The 23,263-nt window shown below is 42.0% G+C and overlaps 2 pseudogenes and 1 gene segment (V, D, J or C); all 3 read left to right on the top strand.

The window, feature by feature from the left end:
• Nucleotides 1-4,716: 4,716 nt before the first annotated feature.
• LOC147230086 (Ig heavy chain V region 3-like) lies at nt 4,717-5,181 on the top strand. The segment is given in 2 exon segments: nt 4,717-4,759; nt 4,847-5,181. Coding segments are annotated over 2 exon segments (378 nt in total).
• Nucleotides 5,182-7,254: 2,073 nt separating this feature from the next.
• Nucleotides 7,255-7,700, top strand: LOC147230085 (immunoglobulin heavy variable 4-38-2 pseudogene; annotated as a pseudogene).
• Nucleotides 7,701-12,674: 4,974 nt separating this feature from the next.
• Nucleotides 12,675-13,120, top strand: LOC147230084 (immunoglobulin heavy variable 4-38-2 pseudogene; annotated as a pseudogene).
• The last annotated feature ends 10,143 nt before the right edge of the window (nt 13,121-23,263 follow it).

The raw sequence follows: 23,263 nt of genomic DNA, 5'->3' as shown, positions 1-23,263 counted from the left end.
AGAGAGGAACTATGGAATTGTATGAGGAAATCTGGAGTGGCAGAAAAGTATGTTAGACTGGTGCAGGACATGTATGCTAGCTGTGAGACACTGGTACGGTGTGCTGTAGGGGAAATGAGAAGTTCAAGGTGGAGGTGAGACTCCATCAGGGATCAGCTCTAAGCCCCTTCTGGTTTGCAGTGTTGATGCACGGTCTGACAGATGAGGTTGGAAAAGAATCTCCATGGACCATGAGGTTTGACATTGTGATCTGTTGTGAGAGCAGGGAACAGATTCAGGTCAAGATCAAGAAGCTGGAGGATTTCAGGTACTTGTGGTCAACAGTCCAGAGCAACGGAGAGTGTGGAAAAGAGGTGAAGAGACGGGTCCAAGCAGGTTGGAATGGGTGGAGAAAAGTGTCAGGGGTACGAAGAGATAGAAGACTTTCAGCCAGAATGAAAGGAAAGGTGTACAAGACAGTGGTGAGACCAGCGATGATGTTTGGACTAGAAACTGTTACAATGACCAAAAGACAGCAGGCAGAACTAGAGGTTGCAGAGATGAGGATGCTAAGGCTCTCTTTGGGAGTGACCAGGATGGAGAGGATCAGACATGAGTATCAGAGGAACAGCACATCATGTAAGATGTTTTGGACAGAAGGTCAGAAAAGCCAGACTGAGATGGTTGGGTCATGGACAGAGAAGAGATAGTGAATATATTGGTAGACGGATGCTGGAATTGGAGCTGCCAGGCAAGAGGTCTGGAGGACGACACAAAGAGAAGATTTATGGACGTAGTGAGAGAGGAGGATAGAGAGAATAGGGTTACATGGAGTAGGTTGATTCGCTGTGAAGACCCCTGAAGGGAAAAGCTGAAAGAAGGTGATCTTAAGTCTGATTGCAATTGAAGGTGTTCATTTTCTATTGGGTTAATTAAGATACTTCATGTAACTTTCCTGTGGTAAACTCGAGTTACCATAGTTGTAATAACCTGCGAGTAGGAAGGTAATACTGACACTGGATTTCTTTACACTAAAATAGGTCTGTATTGATTTAAAAGAAAGAAGGACTAGTAAAAGCAAAATAACTTACCGCTTAAACATTTAAAAGTCGGAACTGACTAAGAAGCTATGATGGAGAAAGACTGGAAACAGAATTTAAATAGAGCTCAAATCAGAAACTGAAAGTAAATAAGTTTAAATCAGGGGTGTCAAACATGCGGCCCGCAAAGGGGTTCGACCAGGCCCGCAGGATACCTTTGAAAGTGAAAAAATGCATAAAAGACAAGGATTTATTTTTTTTAATTAAACGCAATTCAAGAATGTTCCGCTAGGGGGCGCACTATTTTGGTCAGAGTAGACGGTAAACTGCGTCACTGAGACGGACCAATCAGCAGACGTTATCAATGCACCACCTGCTGCTTGTTATGACGTTGTTTCTACCCTCTTCTCCACCTCCCCGCTACGCCCTCATTAGCCAAAATGTCGTTATCAAAATAGAGAAAAGTAGTTAAAGAGTGTAGAATTTTCAAAGACAAACGGACTACTTCCTATTTATTTACGGAGACGCACGGGAAACCTTCGTGCTCGGCGTGTTTGCAACAAGTTCCGGTATTTAAAGAATATAATATTCGGCGCCACTACGAGACTCAGAGTGAAAAATATGACAGCTTGCAAAGAAACAGAAGAGATAAGATCAACAAATTACTGGCAGGTCTGAGGAAACAGCGTCCACTTTCACCCAAAGCAGAGAAATCAGAGAAGCAGCGGTAAAAGCCAGCTAGCTAATTGCTAGCGAATATGTGCAATTTAAAGTTAAGTCACCAGCTTCACTACAAACTAGTATGATGGAATTCAATTTTCATGCAACTCCATACATTTTCAGTGTGTATTGTTTGTGTTTGCATGTTTCATGGATGTAGTTTACACATTTACAGGACAGGTAAATACTTTCTTCCTTACTCATTTAATAGCACCCTTTTTAGTTTGTCAGGTGAAGGCAGGGATTCAATTTAGATTTTATATGCACATGTGTAAATGGTAATAAGTCTCATTTAATCTTTAAAGTGCATTACTATATTTTTCAATACTAATTACTTGTTAAAGTTTTGTGCCTTTGTACGATCAGTGGGATCTCATGATCTCATGATTGCAATGCAAACATGTGAATGATAGAAGTAAATTTCACTTTTGTCGAAGGAAATATGAGGTGTTTCATGAAATGTTTTGTAAAGGGATTGTTCATGAAATTCCAAGATTTTCCGAATGTTCTTGTACTTCTTTACACCAAAACAGAGGAAAGACATGATATTTTGGTTATTTATTGCTGAGTGTGCCATTATTTTAACGGTCCGGCCCACTTGACATCTACCTTGGCCGTATGTGAGAAATGAGTTTGACACCCCTGGTTTAAATCAATGGCAGAAAAAAAATCATTTGTTTCTTTAAGGGAACCAGGGGTTGAAAGTGAAACTCATTTATATGTCTATTCATTTGGTTTTGTGTAGTTAATGTTAGCTTTGTAAATGTCTACATGGTACCCAATTGTAATTACTTTTTCTACCTATTTAAATTCTTTAGAAACAAGCTGGCATTTAAACTAAATATTGGTGTGTGGTTTCTCTTTATCTTTAACACATTAACTGCTCTTCCTCCAAATCCAGTCCTGGTCCAAACCGATATTATATTTGTAGTAAGTGCTCCTTTTGACTCCTTTGTTTATAGTCAGCATGTTTTGTTTGTATGCAAAGTGTCCCTCCTTACTGGCCGATATAAACATGGGGCGTCTTGAAAAAGTCAGGAGAAGAGAAGTTCCCCTCAGGTCCTCTTCAGTAGCACCATGTTGTCTGTATCTCTGCTGCTGCTGCTGCTGCTGACTGCTGGATCCTGTGAGTATCACTGAGGCAGAGACACTGACAGTACCATCACGGCACACTGACTCTTATTCCTTCTACATTCAACATGGTTTCCTCCACAGGTGTCAAGGGTGTACAGTTGACACAGCCAGCCTCTGTGACTGTGCAGCCTGGTCGACCTCTGACCATCACCTGTCAGCTCTCCTATTCTATCAGCAGCGGCTGGACAGCTTGGATCAGACAACCTGCAGGGAAAGGACTGGAGTGGATTGTCACGACTGATGGAGGCTCCACGTACTGGAAAGATTCTTTTAAGAACAAGTTCAGTTTTGAAATAGATTCTTCCAACACAAGAATAACATTAAAAGGACAGAACCTGCAGCCTGCAGACAGTGCAGTGTATTACTGTGCCAGAGACCCACAATAACACAAACCACCTGCAGAGCTGAACAAAAACCCCTCTTGTAACATCTTAATCCACCAGAGGAGGAGCTCTCAGACCATTTCAGAACACTTTCATATGATGAGAAAAATCTCTTTTTGAACACAGTCCACACTGATTGATAGCAGAGATGGATTTGTCCAACTTTACTCTGTACTTGCTAAAAAAAAGGTTCATAAATCATTGGAGAGACTTCCCAAATTGTTTCAAATTTTGATTTACATAACATATTCGCTTATTTATCCTCCAGTAGAGAAATTCACATCTAATACCCAGACGGGTATTTTGCCCCCAGATGACCAAAGTAACAATATCACAATATATTCAACTAGCACTTTCAACTTGCAAAATACATATTTTATCGCCTGTTTATATATTGTATAGTTATTTTATTGCCTATCTGTATATTTTATGTATATTGTCTATTTTATACAGTTTTATATTTGTATTGTCCAGGACTACAGATGGAAATTAGCTATGAGCTATGATCTGGTACAAACATCTCTGCCTCTGTGCTTAATTGTACACTGTCCTGATAAACTTCTAAACAAACAAACAAACAATAGTGACATCTGACAACACAGAAAGGTTGAAAATGGATTAAAACCTGCATGATAATCATTTTCTAAAGATACAGGATATTATTGTCTGAAAAATATGAATTTATAGACATGAAATTATTTCTCTGAAACTTAACTCATACCGAGATTTAAAATTCTGAAACATTAATTGAATTCAATAACTGAATGTAAGTAATGTTTTCACAATTTTGTAAAGTAATTTTATTTTTATCTATCTATCTATCTATCTATCTATCTATCTATCTATCTATCTATCTATCTATCTATCTATCTATCTATCTATCTATCTATCTATCTATCTATCTATCTATCTATCTATCTCAGAAAATTAGATTATGTGATAAAGGTCTTTATCTTCTGTAATAAAATTACAAAAACAAAAATTACTTTTTCATGATATTCTAATATTTTGAGATAGAATTTTTGAGTTTTCTTAAGATGTAAGACATAATCAGCAATATTAAAATAATAAAAGTCTTGCAATGTTTCAGTGGATTTGCAATGAGCCCAGAATGTATGACATTTTTGTTTTTGTAAATGCGTTACAGAAGATAAAGAACTGTATCACAATATTCTAATTTTCAGACACAGTCCTGTATGTAGAATGTATATATATATATATATACTCTTTTCTGTCTCATTTTTTTACACTTTGCTCTTCATGCTTGCAACTTTGCTTCTGCTACCACAATTGCCCCTCGGGGACAAAAAGTGTCTCTGACTCCAAGCGTTTTGCAGAGTCTTCTCAAACTTTAGGTGATGCAAATGGAGAAGAAGCCGCGCCCCTCTACTTGAACACTACATAAGCTTCATTCTGTCTACAACACACACATCATCTCTCCAGCAGCAGAGGCAGCGGCCATGACGGTTGTTGCAAGTATCCTCCTCTTGGGTCTCGTTTCAGGTGAGCGAAGGTGACGTCAGCTGGAGGTGACGAAGGGAGTTCTGGACGTGTCTTGTTATCTAAAGTGTGTGTGTGTGTGTGTTTCAGCTGTCCGGGGACAAACCCTCACCTCTTCGGATCCAGTGGTCAGCAGACCCGGAGAGTCGGTCACTCTGTCATGCAAAGTCAGCGGTCTTCCACTTGCTTGGCTGCACTGGATTCGTCAGAAAGCAGGGAAAGGCCCGGAATGGATCGGTCGCATCGACGCCGGAAGCGGCACCGTATTTGCCCGAACTCTCCAAGGGCAGTTTTCCATCAGCAAAGACACTTCCAGGAACGTAGTGTATCTGGAGAAGAAGCGTCTGATAGCAGAAGATTCAGCTGTCTACTACTGTGCAAGAGACACACAGACACATGAGGCCACAAGGTTGAACAAGAAGTGAAAAACACTCCGGTCTGTTTGAGAGTCAGTGAAGCACGTCAGGGATGTGTCAAGTACTTTGTCACACTGGAGAATTCCTAAAGTTTCCTTCTACTGTTGATGAACACTGTCAAATCAACAAAGAATATCAGAACAAACGTTCTTCTTCTTTCGGCTTTTCCCTTCAGGTATCAACTTTCTCCATCTAACCCTATTCTCTGTATCCTCCTCTCTCACATCAACTACCTTCATATCTTCTCTCACTACGTCCATAAACCTTCTCTTTGGTCTTCCTCCAGACCTCTTGCCTGGCAGCTCCAATTCCAGCATCCGTCTACCAATATATTCTCTATCCCTCCTCTGTCCATGACCCAACCATCTCAGTCTGGCTTCTCTGACCTTCTCTCCAAAACATCTAACATGTGCTGTTCCTCTGATAGACTCATTCCTGATCCTCTCCATCCTGGTCACTCCCAGAGAGAACCTTAGCATCCTCATCTCTGCAACCTCTAGTTCTGCCTGCTGTCTTTTGGTCATTGTAACAGTTTCTAGTCCAAACATCATTGCTGGTCTCACCACTGTCTTGTACACCTTTCCTTTTATTCTGGCTGAAAGTCTTCTATCTCTTCGTACCCCTGACACTTTTCTCCACCCATTCCAACCTGTTTGGACCCGTCTCTTCACCTCTTTTCCACACTCTCCGTTGCTCTGGACTGTTGACCCTAAGTACCTGAAATCCTCCAGCTTCTTGATCTCCACTCCCTGTAGCCTCACCGCTCCACCCGAGTTCCTCTCACTCACACACATATATTCTGTCTTGCTGCGACTAACTTTCATTCCTCTCCTTTCCAGAGCATACCTCCACCTCTCTAGATTTTCCTCTTACCTGTTTTCTGCTCTCACTACAGATCACAATGTCATCCCCAAACATCATGGTCCATGGGGATTCCTGTCTAACCTCATCTGTCAGCCTATCCATCACCATTGCGAACAAGAAGGGGCTCAGAGCTGATCCCTGATGGAGTCCCACCACCACCTTGAACTTCTCGTTACCCCTTCAGCACACCGTACCAGTGTCTCACAGCGAGCATACAGGTCCTGCACCAGTCTAACATACTTCTCTGCCACTCCAGACTTCCTCATACAATACCAGAGCTCCTCTCTTGGCACCCTGTCATATGCTTTTTCTAGGTCTTCAAAAACACAATGCAACTCCCTCTGACCTTCCCTGTACTTTTCTATTAGCATTCTCAACGCAAATACTGCATCTGTAGTACTCTTCCTAGGCATGAAGCCATACTGCTGTTCACAAACGCTGACTTCTGCTCTCAGTCTAGTTTCCACTACTCTTTCCCATAAACTTCATTGTATGGCTCATCAACTTTATCCCTTTATCTTCCATTTGATATCATTGGACCTAAAGTGTCTGTAAAAGACAAAATGTGAAGATTTCAGGTTGAAAAGATAAAAACGCTGCATTCGTCCAAATGCAATTTATATGATACTGCATTCAGAAGGATCCGTGTTCCCTCTTGTGTGCGACGCAGAAGAACGAGCACCAGCAAGAACATGAATTCAGCTTCTTAATCAGCGGTTGCGGCTGTTGAACCTGCTGAAGAATAAGCCAAAAAAAAACAAACAAACAACCCACAACATCTGATGGATATTTTCTGTGAAAACAATGTGACCTTTGAGGACCAACATGTGTAATGACAGGATGACAATAATATATACTATTTATTGATCTTATTGATAAGTGAGTGAAAGGCTGGCATGAGGAAAGTGTTATTCAGAATTTGATCCTTAAATCCAGCGTTTGACTGGTCTTTCCATGAGTTATTGTTAAAAAGATGATCTCTCATGGATCTGAAGTGTCCACTGCAGCATGGATCTTCATGAAAGCAGTGAAGATAATGATTTAATGCATGAAATCATCCAATTATTATATACATGTGCGAGTTTTGGCTGCTTTGTTTAGATCCAGCATGTTTTGTTTGTATGCAAAGTGTCCCTCCTTACTGGCCGATATAAACATGGGGCGTCTTGAAAAAGTCAGGAGAAGAGAAGTTCCCCTCAGGTCCTCTTCAGTAGCACCATGTTGTCTGTATCTCTGCTGCTGCTGCTGCTGCTGACTGCTGGATCCTGTGAGTATCACTGAGGCAGAGACACTGACAGTACCATCACGGCACACTGACTCTTATTCCTTCTACATTCAACATGGTTTCCTCCACAGGTGTCAAGGGTGAACAGTTGACACAGCCAGCCTCTGTGACTGTGCAGCCTGGTCGACCTCTGACCATCACCTGTCAGGTCTCCTATTCTGTTAGCGACTACTACACATCTTGGATCAGACAACCTGCAGGGAAAGGACTGGAGTGGATTGTCAGTGGTCGTCGTGGAGACCCAACATACTGGAAAGATTCACTGAAGAACCAGTTCAATATTGAAGTCGATTCTTCCAGAAACATTGTGACTTTAAAAGGACAGAACATGCAGCCTGCAGACAGTGCAGTGTATTACTGTGCCAGAGACCCACAATAACACAAACCACCTGCAGAGCTGAACAAAAACCCCTCTTGTAACATCTTAATCCACCAGAGGAGGAGCTCTCAGACCATTTCAGAACACTTTCATATGATATCAAAAATCTCTTTTTGAACACAGGCCACAGTGACAGACAGCGGCGTTGGCTTTAGGGTTGGACCTTCTAAATTCTCAATTGTTTTAAAGGCTGGAGGGATTTTATTCTTTCTTGGCAAATTCAAGGTCTTTCTCAGTTAAACACAGTTACATACAAATACATACATTTCCAATCTCCTTTAGTTAATTTTCTTTTGTGCTGATACAAACATGAGCTATAAAAATCTATTTTTCATCAATCCTGAAATAATTGTTTGCCTTTGGTTCTTACTGTTATTTTGAACATTTTGTGGAAATAGAAAAGTACGCTCCTCTCCAAGTTATTCTAAGTGACTCTACAAGTAAAAAAAAAAAAAACTTTTTTTTTTTTGTTTTTGTCATAATGTTAAATCTTGATAAAACTACTTTTTACCCAGATTCCACATTCTGACAAAAATGAATTCAAAGACGTGTTGAAATTTTTTCATTCTGTCAGAGAAATAAAATATATCTCATCAAATCTACATTCAACATTTAAAATTGAATGAATTCCAATTATTTAAAGCTCTACGATTTGCACAACTTGCAGAATTTTGAAACTAGAAACGAGAATGATGTTTTCACGTGTGTTGTTTTTATATTTTCGGTTCCTTAACATCTGTTGAGCCTTTCCGCTCTGGTGCAACATTTGTTTTAATTTGCATCGAATAACTGAGAAACCAAATGTTAATTCCTAAAAATCTTCAAAAGCTTATGATCTGAACTAAATGTCAGGCTTAAATAAGAAAGAAGAGTTTGTTTCCATGTGAGATTTCAGCTTTGTTTTCCTTCTGTCTCCGTTATATAACCGCCCAGAAACAAAGTCTCGGGTGAATAAGCAAAGGAAAATCAAACAAATCGATTATTCATGTTGAAAATGCAAATGAATGTCAGTCATAAGGAGGTGGAGTTTGCGTGTCGGCGAGAAGACGGGAGAGTCGCATCGGTCCACCATGTTCTCTGTCGTGCCGATGCTGCCGCTGACCGCCGGATCCTGTGAGGAACTTTCCCTCCGATCGACCGCTCGGAAACACCGTCGTCAGACGGCCGTAATAATGTTGTGGTGTTTCCACAGGTGTGAACGGTCTGGATCTCATTCAGTCAGACTCAGTCGTCGTGCAGCCCGGACAGTCTGTCGCCATCACCTGTCAGCTCTCTGGTTATTCCGTCACCGACGACAACTATGCGACCGGTTGGGTCAGACAGGGTGAAGGAAAACCCATGGACTGGATTTCTCATATGTGGGGGGGAGGAAATTTTTACCAGAATGATGCTTTGAAGAACAAGTTCAGCTACAGTCGAGACACTTCTGCCGGAACGGTGACACTTAAAGGACAAAACCTGCAGCCTGCAGACACAGCAGTGTATTACTGCGTACGACGTCCCACGACAACACACACCACAGGAAGCCCTGCACAAATACTGAAGCAGCTGCACACATACAGGATGTGTGTGTGGAATATACACTCACCGGCCACTTTATTAGGTACGCCGTGCTAGTAACGGGTTGGACCCCCTTTTTACATGATATTACATTGCATTACATTTGGCAGACGCTTTTATCCAAAGCGACTTACAATAGAGGACATAGGGACTGCAAATACACTTGCAAATACACGATGCACAGGAAATATACAGAACAGTAAGCTTGGGCTAGTGAGGGTTTTTTTTTTTTTTGGACAGAGACACTCAAACGTACACACACACACACTGCATAGCCTAACTTACTGCCAACCTTATCTGGGGCATCAGCGCAGTAAAAAGTCCTGAAAGAGAACAGTTTTTACTTGTTTCTTGAAGGTTGAGAGAGATGATGCTAGTCTTGTTGCTTCCGGAAGTTTGTTCCACCACTGAGGTAGTAGAACTGAGAACAGTTTTGCCTGAGATCGCTTAGAGCGAGCAGAAGGTACCGCTAGTAGGTTTGTATTAGAGGAACGTAGCTCTCTGCCGGGAACTGCCGTCGCTGATCTTTTCGTTGTAATAGGCCTTCTTGGCAGTTGTCACAGAGGTGGCAAAGGACGCTAGTAGAGACTGCAGGTTTTCGAGATCTATCGGGTTGCCAGTTTTGTGCCGCTTTCTTTCTGCCTCTCTAAGGGTAGAACGCAGAGCGCTTCAGCCATGGTCGAGGCCGGGTAGAGAGTGCAGGCTTGGTGGATAGAGGGCACATGTTGTCCAGGCAGGAGCTCAGTGTGGAGCTGAGCGACTCTGTTGCAATATCTACATCTAATGAAGACAGTGTGCTGGGGGCTGGCGAGGCAGAAGTAACTGCCGACGCAAAGTCTGTGATAGACAGTCTGCTGAGATTCCGTCTATATGTGACCACAGGTGGAGTGCTGGCTGGTGACTGTGGTAGAGTGATTGTGAAATGAATAAAGAAGTGGTCAGAAACATGCAGCGGTGTTATCTTCACACCATTCACCTCACAGTTCTCAGCGAAAATCCGGTCAAGTCCATTTCTGTTTTTGTGTGTCGGGGAGCAGCTGGCAAGGTGAAGGTCAAAAGCATTCATCAAGTCTTCAAAGTCGCCGGCATATGGCTTGTCTAGGTGTGTGTTGAAGTCACCGAGGATGAGTAGGGGACAGTCCAGATCTGGGATGGAGGAGATAATCAAGTCCAATTCATCCACCATGGCACCTAGTGGCCCAGGTGGTCTGTACACTATAATTACAGATAACTTGATTGGAGCAGTTACCCTGATGGCATGGGATTCGAACGAACCGTATTCATAGTTTGACAGCAAGGGGGTGTCGATCCATTGGTTGTGAGTTAGGATTCCCGTCCCCCCCCCTCGCTGCATCATACGGGGGGTGTGTGAGAAGGAGTGGGTGGTGGATAGGGCTGCTGTTGTTGCTGTCTTATCCGGTTTCAGCCAGGTTTCAGTTAATGCCAGCAGGTCTAGAAAGAGTCTACTGGCGTGAGCAGAGATAAAGTCTGCTTTGTTCACAGCAGATCGGCAGTTCCATAGCCCAACCGTGAATGAGCTGGTGTTTGCAGTGGTGTGAGGTTGCAGTGACTTGAGGTTGGATAGGTTTCTGCGTTGGTGGTTGCGGCAATAAGGCCTGCGTCTCTTGTAGATTACAGGTATTTTCTGGAAACACATTGTGAGCGTAGGTCAGAAGTAAAATAAGTGTGTGCGTTATCGGAGAAGTTGCTTTGGTGGAGTTGCACAGGTAGAGTTGCCCGTCTTTACATTCTCCCGTTCCACCACATCCCAAAGATGCTCTATTGGATTGAGATCTGGTGACTGTGAAGGCCATTTGAGTCCAGTGAACTCATTGTCATGTTCAAGAAACCAGTCTGAGATGATTCCAGCTTTATGACGTGGCGCATTATCCTGCTGAAAGTTGCCATCAGAAGTTGGGTACATTGTGGTCATCAAGGGATGGACGTGGTCAGCAACAATACTCAGGTAGGCTGTGGCGTTGCAACGATGCTCAATTGGTACCAAGGGGCCCAAAGAGTGCCAGGAAAATATTCCCCACACCGTTACACCATCACCAGCAGCCTGAACCGTTGATACAAGGCAGGACGGATCCATGCTTTCATGTTGTTGACGCCAAATTCTGACCCGACCAACCGAATGTCGCGACAGAAATCGAGACTCGTCAGACCAGGCGACGTTTTTCCAATCTTCTATCGTCCAATTTCGATGAGCTCGTGCAAATCGTAGCCTCAGTTTCCTGTTCTTAGCTGAAAGGAGTGGCACCCGGCGTGGTCTTCTGCTGCTGTAGCCCATCTGCCTCAAAGTTGGACATCCTGTGCGTTCAGAGATGCTCTTCTGCCTACCTTGGTTGTAACGGGTGGTTATTTGAGTCACTGCTGCCTTTCTATCAGCTGGAACCAGTCTGGCCGTTCTCCTCTGACCTCTGGCATCAACAAGGCGTTTCCGCCCACAGAACCGCCGCTCACTGGATATTTTTTCTTTTTCGTACCATTCTCTGTAAACCCTAGAGATGGTTGTGCGTGAAAATCCCTGTAGATCAGCAGTTTCTGAAATACTCAGACCAGCCCTTCTGGCACCAACAACCATGCCACGTTCAAAGTCACTCACATCACCCTTCTTCCCCAGACTGATGCTCAGTTTGAACTGCAGGAGATCGTCTTGACCACGTCTACATGCCTAAATGCACTGAGTTGCCGCCATGTGATTGGCTGATTAGAAATTAAGTGTTAACGAGTGTAAAAAGTGGCCGGTGAGTGCAGTTATTCATACACTTACTACTTTTTAATGAGCACCAGGAAGCACTTTCAAATGTTTATTTAGGAGTGGATGAGCATGTCAACAGTGGCAACAGACAAATCCAGATACAAATATTCCTTCATAAACGCATTTCGTCTCCGTCCATCTATACGTGAGTTTCCCAGATCCATTTCATGAACCCATCGGAGGCGATCGATGCAAACTTTTCCTTCTTGAAAAACACATCAGCCCATCTAATGTGTCAGAAAAACACTTTGATATTCACTTTAGAAAAGTCCTTTATCTTCTGTTAAATTCTTGTGGAGGGAACATTGGATTCTATCAAAGTTTGAAACAAAAAAAACAGGCTGGTGTGTGAAGTGAGATTTATACAAAGGGATCTTGCGTCCGCTCGTGCACGGATCTTAAAACAAGTAGGATCGATCACGATTGTATGAATGAAATCATCAAATGATGAGATCCGAGTGTGTCGACGTGAAGACAAAACCACCGGCGTCAATTTTCAAATCATTGTTCGGCAAATTCGACCTGTGTTAAAGGTCAGTGTTTTGCTATGCAAATCAAACTTACCGCCATTCAGCAATAAAACGTTGCCTTCCTGTTGTCGGCTGCAGGAGAAGGAGAGAAGTTCCCCTCAGGTCCTCTTCAGTAGCACCATGTTGTCTGTATCTCTGCTGCTGCTGCTGCTGCTGCTGACTGCTGGATCCTGTGAGTATCACTGAGGCAGAGACACTGACAGTACCATCACGGCACACTGACTCTTATTCCTTCTACATTCAACATGGTTTCCTCCACAGGTGTCAAGGGTGAACAGTTGACACAGCCAGCCTCTGTGACTGTGCAGCCTGGTCGACCTCTGACCATCACCTGTCAGGTCTCCTATTCTGTTAGCGGCTACTACACAGCTTGGATCAGACAACCTGCAGGGAAAGGACTGGAGTGGATTGTCAGTCGTGCTGGATCCACCACATACTGGAAAGATTCACTGAAGAACAAGTTCAGCATTGAATTAGATTCTTCCAGTAACATTGTGACTTTAAAAGGACAGAACCTGCAGCCTGCAGACAGTGCAGTGTATTACTGTGCCAGAGACCCACAATAACACAAACCACCTGCAGAGCTGAACAAAAACCCCTCTTGTAACCTCTTCATCCACCAGAGGAGGAGCTCTCAGACCATTTCAGAACACTTTCATATGATATCAAAAATCTCTTTTTGAATGCAGTCCACAGTGACAGTCAGCAAAGTTTTCTTAGTGGTTTGACTCTAATGTCCAGGTGCTGCTCCTGGTTTGAGTTTTTACATGAATGGTTTGAAAGCAATGGAAGGACTTCACATCTCAGAAACCAAAATCCAAAACACTGTGATTGGATAACACCGTGATTTGCGATTGGGTATTTTTCTCGATCAGGTCACCTGCTCTATTTCACACAGCTTCTTTCCTTCTTCCCATTATTTCAATGGGAAATAAATGAACATTGTGGTGTGCAAACAGAAAAGTGAGCTCCTCTTGTAGTGAACTCACAAGTCACTAGTAAGTAGCTTCATGGTAACAGTGCCAAGGCTTTTCCTGCGATCTCACCTGTCATGATTACTGATATAGACTTGATGCAAGCAGAGAAATGAATGGTTCATTGTGGGTGTTTATCTGGGAGAGACTCCCTCCAAGCATGTGAGAGGCAAAGTGGGAAAAGACAAAAAGATGAATTTGTTCGACGTGTCAGACGTTGACTAAAAAAAGAGTCGCGTTTGAATCCAGAGGAGCTTTCAGACCATTTCAGAACTGTTTCGTATGATAAGAAAAATCTCTCTTTGAATGCAGTCCACAGTGATAAATATTTATTTCTTAGAGTTTGGACTTTCTAATGTCCAGATGATGTGACTGCGCTGATGCTTGAGCTGCCCCAGATCAGGTTAGACACCAAGTTAGGCTATGCAGTGTGTGTGTGTGTGTGTGTACGTTTGTGTACGACTTTGTCAAAAAAACAAAAAAAAAAACTCACTAACCCAAGCTTACTGTTCTGTATATTTCCTGTGTATCTTGTATTTGCAAGATTTATTTGCAGTCCTTATGTTTTCTATTGTAAGTCGCTTTGGATAAAAGCGTCTGCCAAATGTAATGTAATGATGTTGGTGGTTTGATCTTTCCATAAACAATTTGCAAAGTCCAGATGCATCTTAGTCTCTAAGCTACAGGTAAGAAATCTTTGAAATTTGGATAGACTCCTATCAAACCAATATATCAACAATTTAGTGTTTTATAAAGTTCTCAAACATTTTTACACATTTGATTGGATTGTTTTCTTGATCAGGACACCTTCTCCATCTTCACACAGCATCTTTGATTCTTCCTTATACTTTTTATCGACCATTTTAGGATTATTTTTTTTTACAATTTTCCCACTAATACCCGTCTTTCACTGGATATTTTTATTTTCTTTTCTTCAAAGTTTTTAATTCAAAATCAATACCAAAGCTTGCTGACGTGTAATTCTCTATCATATTTCAGCCACACACTCAAACTATCTGTGCATTAGTTCATCTGCTCTTTTGCTGATAGAGACAGTGTGTGTGTGTGTGTGTGTGTGTGCAGCTCCTTCCACCTCAGTCTTTCACCAGTGAGTGTGATGGAGCAGGAGAATGATTTCAGCTGGGGTGCAATGCACACCTGCGGATCATGAGGCCTCGTCAGGCTGAGCTTAAGGAGGAGCTCGCTGCCGCCCCTTCAGGGATAGATGCTTGTCTTGAGTGGGTACTGCCACACAGACCCCTCTCTTGGAGTCCACCTTGCCCTTCCTGGTGGATCTTCATCCCCAAAGTAAGAGCCGTTTTTGTTCCCGAGTCCTGAATTTGCCTCTTTTCCCCCCATCCTGGCTCCTCCTTTGTCGGCGTATGCTAGCCGGTTTCCTGGCTCCTGCACTGCCATCCAGTCATCCCCCTTGTAAAATAAACCCCCTTAAAAAACTTTACTTCCTGAGTGTCTTTGTGTTTAGTTCAGCCATCACTTCTTGAGTCCATGACACTTTCTGTTTATGACTAATTTCAGTAAATGTTCTCCTTTCTGACTTCTGGTTGCAGCACTAACAAGGTGCATATAGCCATAAGTTCATGAATACTTGAATGAATTGAGTAAACTTTTTTTGAAAACAAATACTCGTGATGCATGTCTAAATGAGAAATAGGATTAAAAATTACTTCATGTTGTTGGTTGAATGAAAGTAGTGAACACTAGACTGCAAAAAAAAGTCCGCATTTGTGAACAGCAGTATTACTTTATGCCAAGAAAGAGTGCAACAGATGCAGTATTTTCTTTGAAAATGCTAATGGGAAGTACAGAAAAGGCCAGAGAGAGCTGAATTGTGTTTTTGTAGACCTAGAAAAAGCATAGGACAGGGTGCCAAGAGAGGAACGCTGGAATTGTATGAGGAAATCTGGAGTGGCAGAAAAGTATGTTAGACTGGTGCAGGACATGTATGCTAACTGTGAAACATTGGTACGGTGTGCTGTAGGGGAAATGAGAAGTTCAAGGTGGAGGTGGGACTCCATCAGGGATCAGCTCTGAGCCCCTTCTGGTTTGCAGTGTTGATGCACGGTCTGGCAGATGAGGTTGGACAAGAATCTCCATGGACCGTGAGGTTTGCAGATGACATTGTGATCTGTTTTGAGAGCAGGGAACAGATTCAGGAAAATCAAGAGAGGTGGAGGTATGTGCTGGAAAGGAGAGGGATCAAGGTTAGTGATAGCAAGACAGAATATATGTGTGTGAATGAGAGGAACTCGGGTGGAGCGGTGAGGCTACAGGGAGTGGAGATCAAGAAGCTGGAGGATTTCAGGTACTTAGGGTCAACAGTCCAGAGCAACGGAGAGTGTGGAAAAGAGGTGAAGAGACGGGTCCAAGCAGGTTGGAATGGGTGGAGAAAAGTGTCAGGGGTACGAAGAGATAGAAGACTATCGGCCAGAATGAAAGGAAAGGTGTACAAGACAGTGGTGAGACCAGCGATGATGTTTGGACTAGAAACTGTTCAATGACCAAAAGGCAGCAGGCAGAACTAGAGGTTGCAGAGATGAGGATGCTAAGGCTCTCTTTGGGAGTGACCAGGATGGAGAGGATCAGACATGAGTATCAGAGGAACAACACATCATGTAAGATCTTTTGGACAGAAGGTCAGAAAAGCCAGACTGAGATGGTTGGGTCATGGACAGAGGAGAGATAGTGAATATATTGATAGACGGATGCTGGAATTGGAGCTGCCAGGCAAGAGGTCTGGAGGACGACACAAAGAGAAGATTTATGGACGTAGTGAGAGAGGAGGATAGAGAGAATAGGGTTACATCAGGGTTGTCAAACATGCGGCCCGCAAAGGGGTTCGATCAGGCCCGCAGGATACCTTTGAAAGTGAAAAAATGCATAAGACAAGGATTTATTTTTTTTATTAAATGCAATTCAAGAATGTTCCGCTAGGGGGCGCACTATTTTGGTCAGAGTAGACGGTAATCTGCGTCACTGAGACGGACCAATCAGCAGACGTTATCAATGCACCACCTGCTGCTTGTTATGACGTTTTTTCTACCCTGTTCTCCACCTCCCCGCTACGCCCTCATTAGCCAAAATGTCGTTATCAAAATAGAGAAATTTAGTTAAAGAGTGCAGAATTTTCAAAGAAAAATGGACTACGTCCCATTTATTTACGGAGACGCACGGGAAACCTTCGTGCTCGGCGTGTTTGAAACAAGTTCTGGTATTTAAAGAATATTATATACGGCGCCACTACGAGACTCAGAGTGAAAAATATGACAGCTTGCAAAGAAACAGAAGAGATAAGATCAACCAATAACTGGCAGGTCTGAGGAAACAGCGTCCACTTTCACCCAGAGCTGAGAAATCAGAGAAGCAGCGGTAAAAGCCAGCTAGCTAATTGCTAGCGAATATGTGCAATTTAATTTTAGTCACCAGCTTCACTACAAACTAGTATGGTGGAATTCTACTGTTCATGCAACTCCATGCATTTTCAGTATGTATTGTATGTGTATTTATGTATCATGGATGAAGTTTACACATTTACAGGACAGGTAAATACTTTCTTCCTTACACATTTAATAGCACTCTTTTTAGTTTGTAAGGTGAAGGCAGGGATTCAATTCAGATTTTATATGCACATGTGTAAATAGTTTAAAAAACCCTTTCTTTATAAGTCTCATTTAATCTTAAAGTGCATTACTATAGTTTTCAATACCAATTATTTGTTAAAGTTTTGTGCCTTTGTACGATCAGTGGGATCTCATGATCACATGATTGCAATGCAAACATGTGAATGATAGAAGTAAATTTCACTTTTGTCGAAGGAAATATGAGGTGTTTCATGAAATGTTTTGTAAAGGGATTGTTCATGAAATTCCAAGATTTTCCGAATGTTCTTGTACTTCTTTACACCAAAACAGAGGAAGGACATGATATTTTGGTTATTTATTGCTGAGTATGCCATCATTTTAATGGTCCAGCCCACTTGACATCTACCTTGGCCGTATGTGAGAAATGAGTTTGACACCCCTGGTTTAAATCAATGGAAGAAAAAAAATCATTTGTTTCTTTAAGGGAACCAGGGGTTGAAAGTGAGACTCATTTATATGTCTATTCATTTGGTTTTGTGTAGTTAATGTTAGCTTTGTAAATGTCTACATGGTACCCAATTGTAATTACTTTTTCCACCTATTTAAATTCTTTGGATAAACAATCTGGCATTCAAACTAACTATAGGTGTGTGGTTTGTCTTTATCTTTAACACATTAACTGCTCTTCCTCCAAATCCAGTCCAGGTCCAAACCCATATTGTATTTGTAGTAAGTGCTCTTTTTGACTCCTTTGTTTATAGTCAGCATGTTTTGTTTGTATGCAAAGTGTCCCTCCTTACTGGCCGATATAAACATGGGGCGTCTTGAAAAAGTCAGGAGAAGAGAAGTTCCCCTCAGGTCCTCTTCAGTAGCACCATGTTGTCTGTATCTCTGCTGCTGCTGCTGCTGCTGCTGCTGACTGCTGGATCCTGTGAATATCACTGAGGCAGAGACACTGACAGTACCATCACGGCACACTGACTCTTATTCCTTCTACATTCAACATGGTTTCCTCCACAGGTGTCAAGGGTGAACAGTTGACACAGCCAGCCTCTGTGACTGTGCAGCCTGGTCAACCTCTGACCATCACCTGTCAGGTCTCCTATTCTGTTAGCAGCTACTGGACAGCTTGGATCAGACAACCTGCAGGGAAAGGACTGGAGTTTATTGTCAGTGGTCGTCGTGGGCACACCACATTCTGGAAAGATTCATTGAAGAACCAGTTCAATATTGAATTAGATTCTTCCAGTAACATTGTGACTTTAAAAGGACAGAACCTGCAGCCTGCAGACAGTGCAGTGTATTACTGTGCCAGACACCCACAATAACACAAACCACCTGCAGAGCTGAACAAAAACCCCTCTTGTAACATCTTAATCCACCAGAGGAGGAGCTCTCAGACCATTTCAGAACACTTTCATATGATATCAAAAATCTCTTTTTGAATGCAGGCCACAGTGACAGACAGCGGCGTTGACTTTAGGGTTGGACCTTCTAAATTCTCAATTGTTTTAAAGGCTGGAGGGATTTTATTCTTTCTTGGCAAATTCAAGTTCTTTCCCAGTTAAACACAGTTAAATACAAATAAATACATTTCCAATCTCCTTTAGTTAATTTTCTTTTGTGCTGATACAAACATGAGCTATAAAAATCTATTTTTCATCAATCCTGAAATAACTGTTTGCCTTTGGTTCATACTGTTATTTTCAACATTTTGTGGAAATAGAAAAGTACGCTCCTCTCCAAGTTATTCTAAGTGACTCTACTGGTAAAAAAAAAAAAATGTTTTTTTTTTTTTTGTCAGAATGTTAAATCTTGATAAAACTACTTTTTACCCAGATTCCACATTCTGACAAAAATGAATTCAAAGAAGTGTTGACATTTTTTCATTCTGATTTGTGATTGGGTATTTTTCTCGATCAGGTCACCTGCTCTATTTCACACAGCTTCTTTCCTTCTTCCCATTATTTCAATGGGAAATAAATGAACATTGTGGTGTGCAAACAGAAAAGTGAGCTCCTCTTGTAGTGAACTCACAAGTCACTAGTAAGTAGCTTCATGGTAACAGTGCCAAGGCTTTTCCTGCGATCTCACCTGTCATGATTACTGATATAGACTTGATGATAGCAGAGAAATGAATGGTTCATTGTGGGTGTTTATCTGGGAGAGACTCCCTCCAAGCATGTGAGAGGCAAAGTGGGAAAAGACAAAAAGATGAATTTGTTCGACGTGTCAGACGTTGACTAAAAAAAGAGTCGCGTTTGAATCCAGAGGAGGAGCTCTCAGACCATTTCAGAACTGTTTCTTATGATAAGAAAAATCTCTTTTTGAATGCAGTCCACAGTGATAAATATTGATTTCTTAGAGTTTGGACTTTCTAATGTCCAGATGATGTGACTGCGCTGATGCTTGAGCTGCCCCAGATCAGGTTAGACACCAAGTTAGGCTATGCAGTGTGTGTGTGTGTGTACGTTTGTGTTTGACTTTGACAAAACAAAACAAAAAAAAAACTCACTAACCCAAGCTTACTGTTCTGTATATTTCCTGTGTATCTTGTATCTGCAAGTGTTATTTGCAGTCCTTATGTTTTCTATTGTAAGTCGCTTTGGATAAAAGCGTCTGCCAAATGTAATGTAATGATGTTGGTGGTTTGATCTTTCCATAAACAATGTGCAAAGTCCAGATGCATCTTAGTCTCTAAGCTACAGGTAAGAAATCTTTGAAATTTGGATAGACTCCTATCAAACCAATATATCAACAATTTAGTATTTTATAAAGTTCTCAAACATTTTTACACATTTGATTGGATTGTTTTCTTGATCAGGACACCTTCTCCATCTTCACACAGCATCTTTGATTCTTCCTTATACTTTTTATCGACCATTTTAGGATTATTTTTTTTTACAATTTTCCCACTAATACCCGTCTTTCACTGGATATTTTTATTTCATTTTCTTCAAAGTTTTTAATTCAAAATCAATACCAAAGCTTGCTGACGTGTAATTCTCTATCATATTTCAGCCACACACTCAAACTATCTGTGCATTAGTTCATCTGCTCTTTTGCTGATAGAGACAACAAATGTGTGTGTGTGTGTATATGTGAGTGTGTGTGTGTGTGTGTGTGTGTGCAGCTCCTTCCACCTCAGTCTTTCACCAGTGAGTGTGATGGAGCAGGAGAATGATTTCAGCTGGGGTGCAATGCACACCTGCGGATCATGAGGCCTCGTCAGGCTGAGCTTAAGGAGGAGCTCGCTGCCGCCCCTTCAGGGATAGATGCTTGTCTTGAGTGGGTACTGCCACACAGACCCCTCTCTTGGAGTCCACCTTGCCCTTCCTGGTGGATCTTCATCCCCAAAGTAAGAGCCGTTTTTGTTCCCGAGTCCTGAATTTGCCTCTTTTCCCCCCATCCTGGCTCCTTCTTTGTCAGCGTATGCTAGCCGGTTTCCTGGCTCCTGCACTGCCATCCAGTCGTCCCCCTTGCAAAATAAACCCCCTTAAAGCACTTTACTTCCTGAGTGTCTTTGTGTTTAGTTCAGCCATCACTTCTTGAGTCCATGACACTTTCTGTTTATGACTAATTTCAGTAAATGTTCTCCTTTCTGACTTCTGGTTGCAGTACTAACAAGGTGCATATAGCCATAAGTTCATGAATACTTGAATGAATTGAGTAAACTTTTTTTGAAAACAAATACTCGTGATGCATGTCTAAATGAGAAATAGGATTAAAAATTACTTCATGTTGTTGGTTGATTGAAAGTAGTGAACACTAGACTGCAAAAAGAAGTCCGCATTTGTGAACAGCAGTATTACTTTATGCCAAGAAAGAGTGCAACAGATGCAGTATTTTCTTTGAAAATGCTAATGGGAAGTACAGAAAAGGCCAGAGAGAGCTGCATTGTGTTTTTGTAGACCTAGAAAAAGCATAGGACAGGGTGCCAAGAGAGGAACGCTGGAATTGTATGAGGAAATCTGGAGTGGCAGAAAAGTATGTTAGACTGGTGCAGGACATGTATGCTAACTGTGAGACATTGGTACGGTGTGCTGTAGGGGAAATGAGAAGTTCAAGGTGGAGGTGAGACTCCATCAGGGATCAGCTCTGAGCCCCTTCTGGTTTGCAGTGTTGATGCACAGTCTGACAGATGAGGTTGGACAAGAATCTCCATGGACCGTGAGGTTTGCAGATGACATTGTGATCCGTTGTGAGAGCAGGGAACAGATTCAGGAAAATCAAGAGAGGTGGAGGTATGCGCTGGAAAGGAGAGGGATCAAGGTTAGTTGCAGCAAGACAGAATATATGTGTGTGAATGAGAGGAACTCGGGTGGAGCGGTGAGGCTACAGGGAGTGGAGATCAAGAAGCTGGAGGATTTCAGGTACTTGTGGTCAACAGTCCAGAGCAACGGAGAGTGTGGAAAAGAGGTGAAGAGACGGTTTCAAGCAGGTTGGAATGGGTGGAGAAAAGTGTCAGGGGTACGAAGAGATAGAAGACTATCGGCCAGAATGAAAGGAAAGGTATACAAGACAGTGGTGAGACCAGCGATGATGTTTGGACTAGAAACTGTTACAATGACCAAAAGACAGCAGGCAGAACTAGAGGTTGCAGAGATGAGGATGCTAAGGCTCTCTTTGGGAGTGACCAGGATGGAGAGGATCAGACATGAGTATCAGAGGAACAACACATCATGTAAGATCTTTTGGACAGAAGGTCAGAAAAGCCAGACTGAGATGGTTGGGTCATGGACAGAGGAGAGATAGTGAATATATTGATAGACGGATGCTGGAATTGGAGCTGCCAGGCAAGAGGTCTGGAGGACGACACAAAGAGAAGATTTATGAACGTAGTGAGAGAGGAGGATAGAGAGAATAGGGTTACATCAGGGTTGTCAAACATGCGGCCCGCAAAGGGGTTCGATCAGGCCCGCAGGATACCTTTGAAAGTGAAAAAATGCATAAGACAAGGATTTATTTTTTTTTATTAAATGCAATTCAAGAATGTTCCGCTAGGGGGCGCACTATTTTGGTCAGAGTAGACGGTAATCTGCGTCACTGAGACGGACCAATCAGCAGACGTTATCAATGCACCACCTGCTGCTTGTTATGACGTTTTTTCTACCCTGTTCTCCACCTCCCCGCTACGCCCTCATTAGCCAAAATGTCGTTATCAAAATAGAGAAATTTAGTTAAAGAGTGCAGAATTTTCAAAGAAAAATGGACTACGTCCCATTTATTTACGGAGACGCACGGGAAACCTTCGTGCTCGGCGTGTTTGAAACAAGTTCCGGTATTTAAAGAATATTATATACGGCGCCACTACGAGACTCAGAGTGAAAAATATGACAGCTTGCAAAGAAACAGAAGAGATAAGATCAACCAATAACTGGCAGGTCTGAGGAAACATCGTCCACTTTCACCCAGAGCTGAGAAATCAGAGAAGCAGCGGTAAAAGCCAGCTAGCTAATTGCTAGCGAATATGTGCAATTTAATTTTAGTCACCAGCTTCACTACAAACTAGTATGGTGGAATTCTACTGTTCATGCAACTCCATGCATTTTCAGTATGTATTGTATGTGTATTTATGTTTCATGGATGAAGTTTACACATTTACAGGACAGGTAAATACTTTCTTCCTTACACATTTAATAGCACTCTTTTTAGTTTGTAAGGTGAAGGCAGGGATTCAATTCAGATTTTATATGCACATGTGTAAATAGTTTAAAAAACCCTTTCTTTATAAGTCTCATTTAATCTTAAAGTGCATTACTATAGTTTTCAATACCAATTATTTGTTAAAGTTTTGTGCCTTTGTACGATCAGTGGGATCTCATGATCACATGATTGCAATGCAAACATGTGAATGATAGAAGTAAATTTCACTTTTGTCGAAGGAAATATGAGGTGTTTCATGAAATGTTTTGTAAAGGGATTGTTCATGAAATTCCAAGATTTTCCGAATGTTCTTGTACTTCTTTACACCAAAACAGAGGAAGGACATGATATTTTGGTTATTTATTGCTGAGTATGCCATTATTTTAACGGTCCAGCCCACTTGACATCTACCTTGGCCGTATGTGAGAAATGAGTTTGACACCCCTGGTTTAAATCAATGGCAGAAAAAAAATCATTTGTTTCTTCAAGG

Source organism: Fistularia commersonii, chromosome 10 (genome assembly GCF_037954325.1).
Source record: "Fistularia commersonii isolate RoL2024-O1a breed Wild chromosome 10, RoL_Fcom_v1.0, whole genome shotgun sequence".
In the NCBI taxonomy this organism is placed as follows: Eukaryota; Metazoa; Chordata; class Actinopteri; order Syngnathiformes; family Fistulariidae; genus Fistularia; species Fistularia commersonii.
This window is presented reverse-complemented; position numbering and strand designations above follow the sequence as displayed.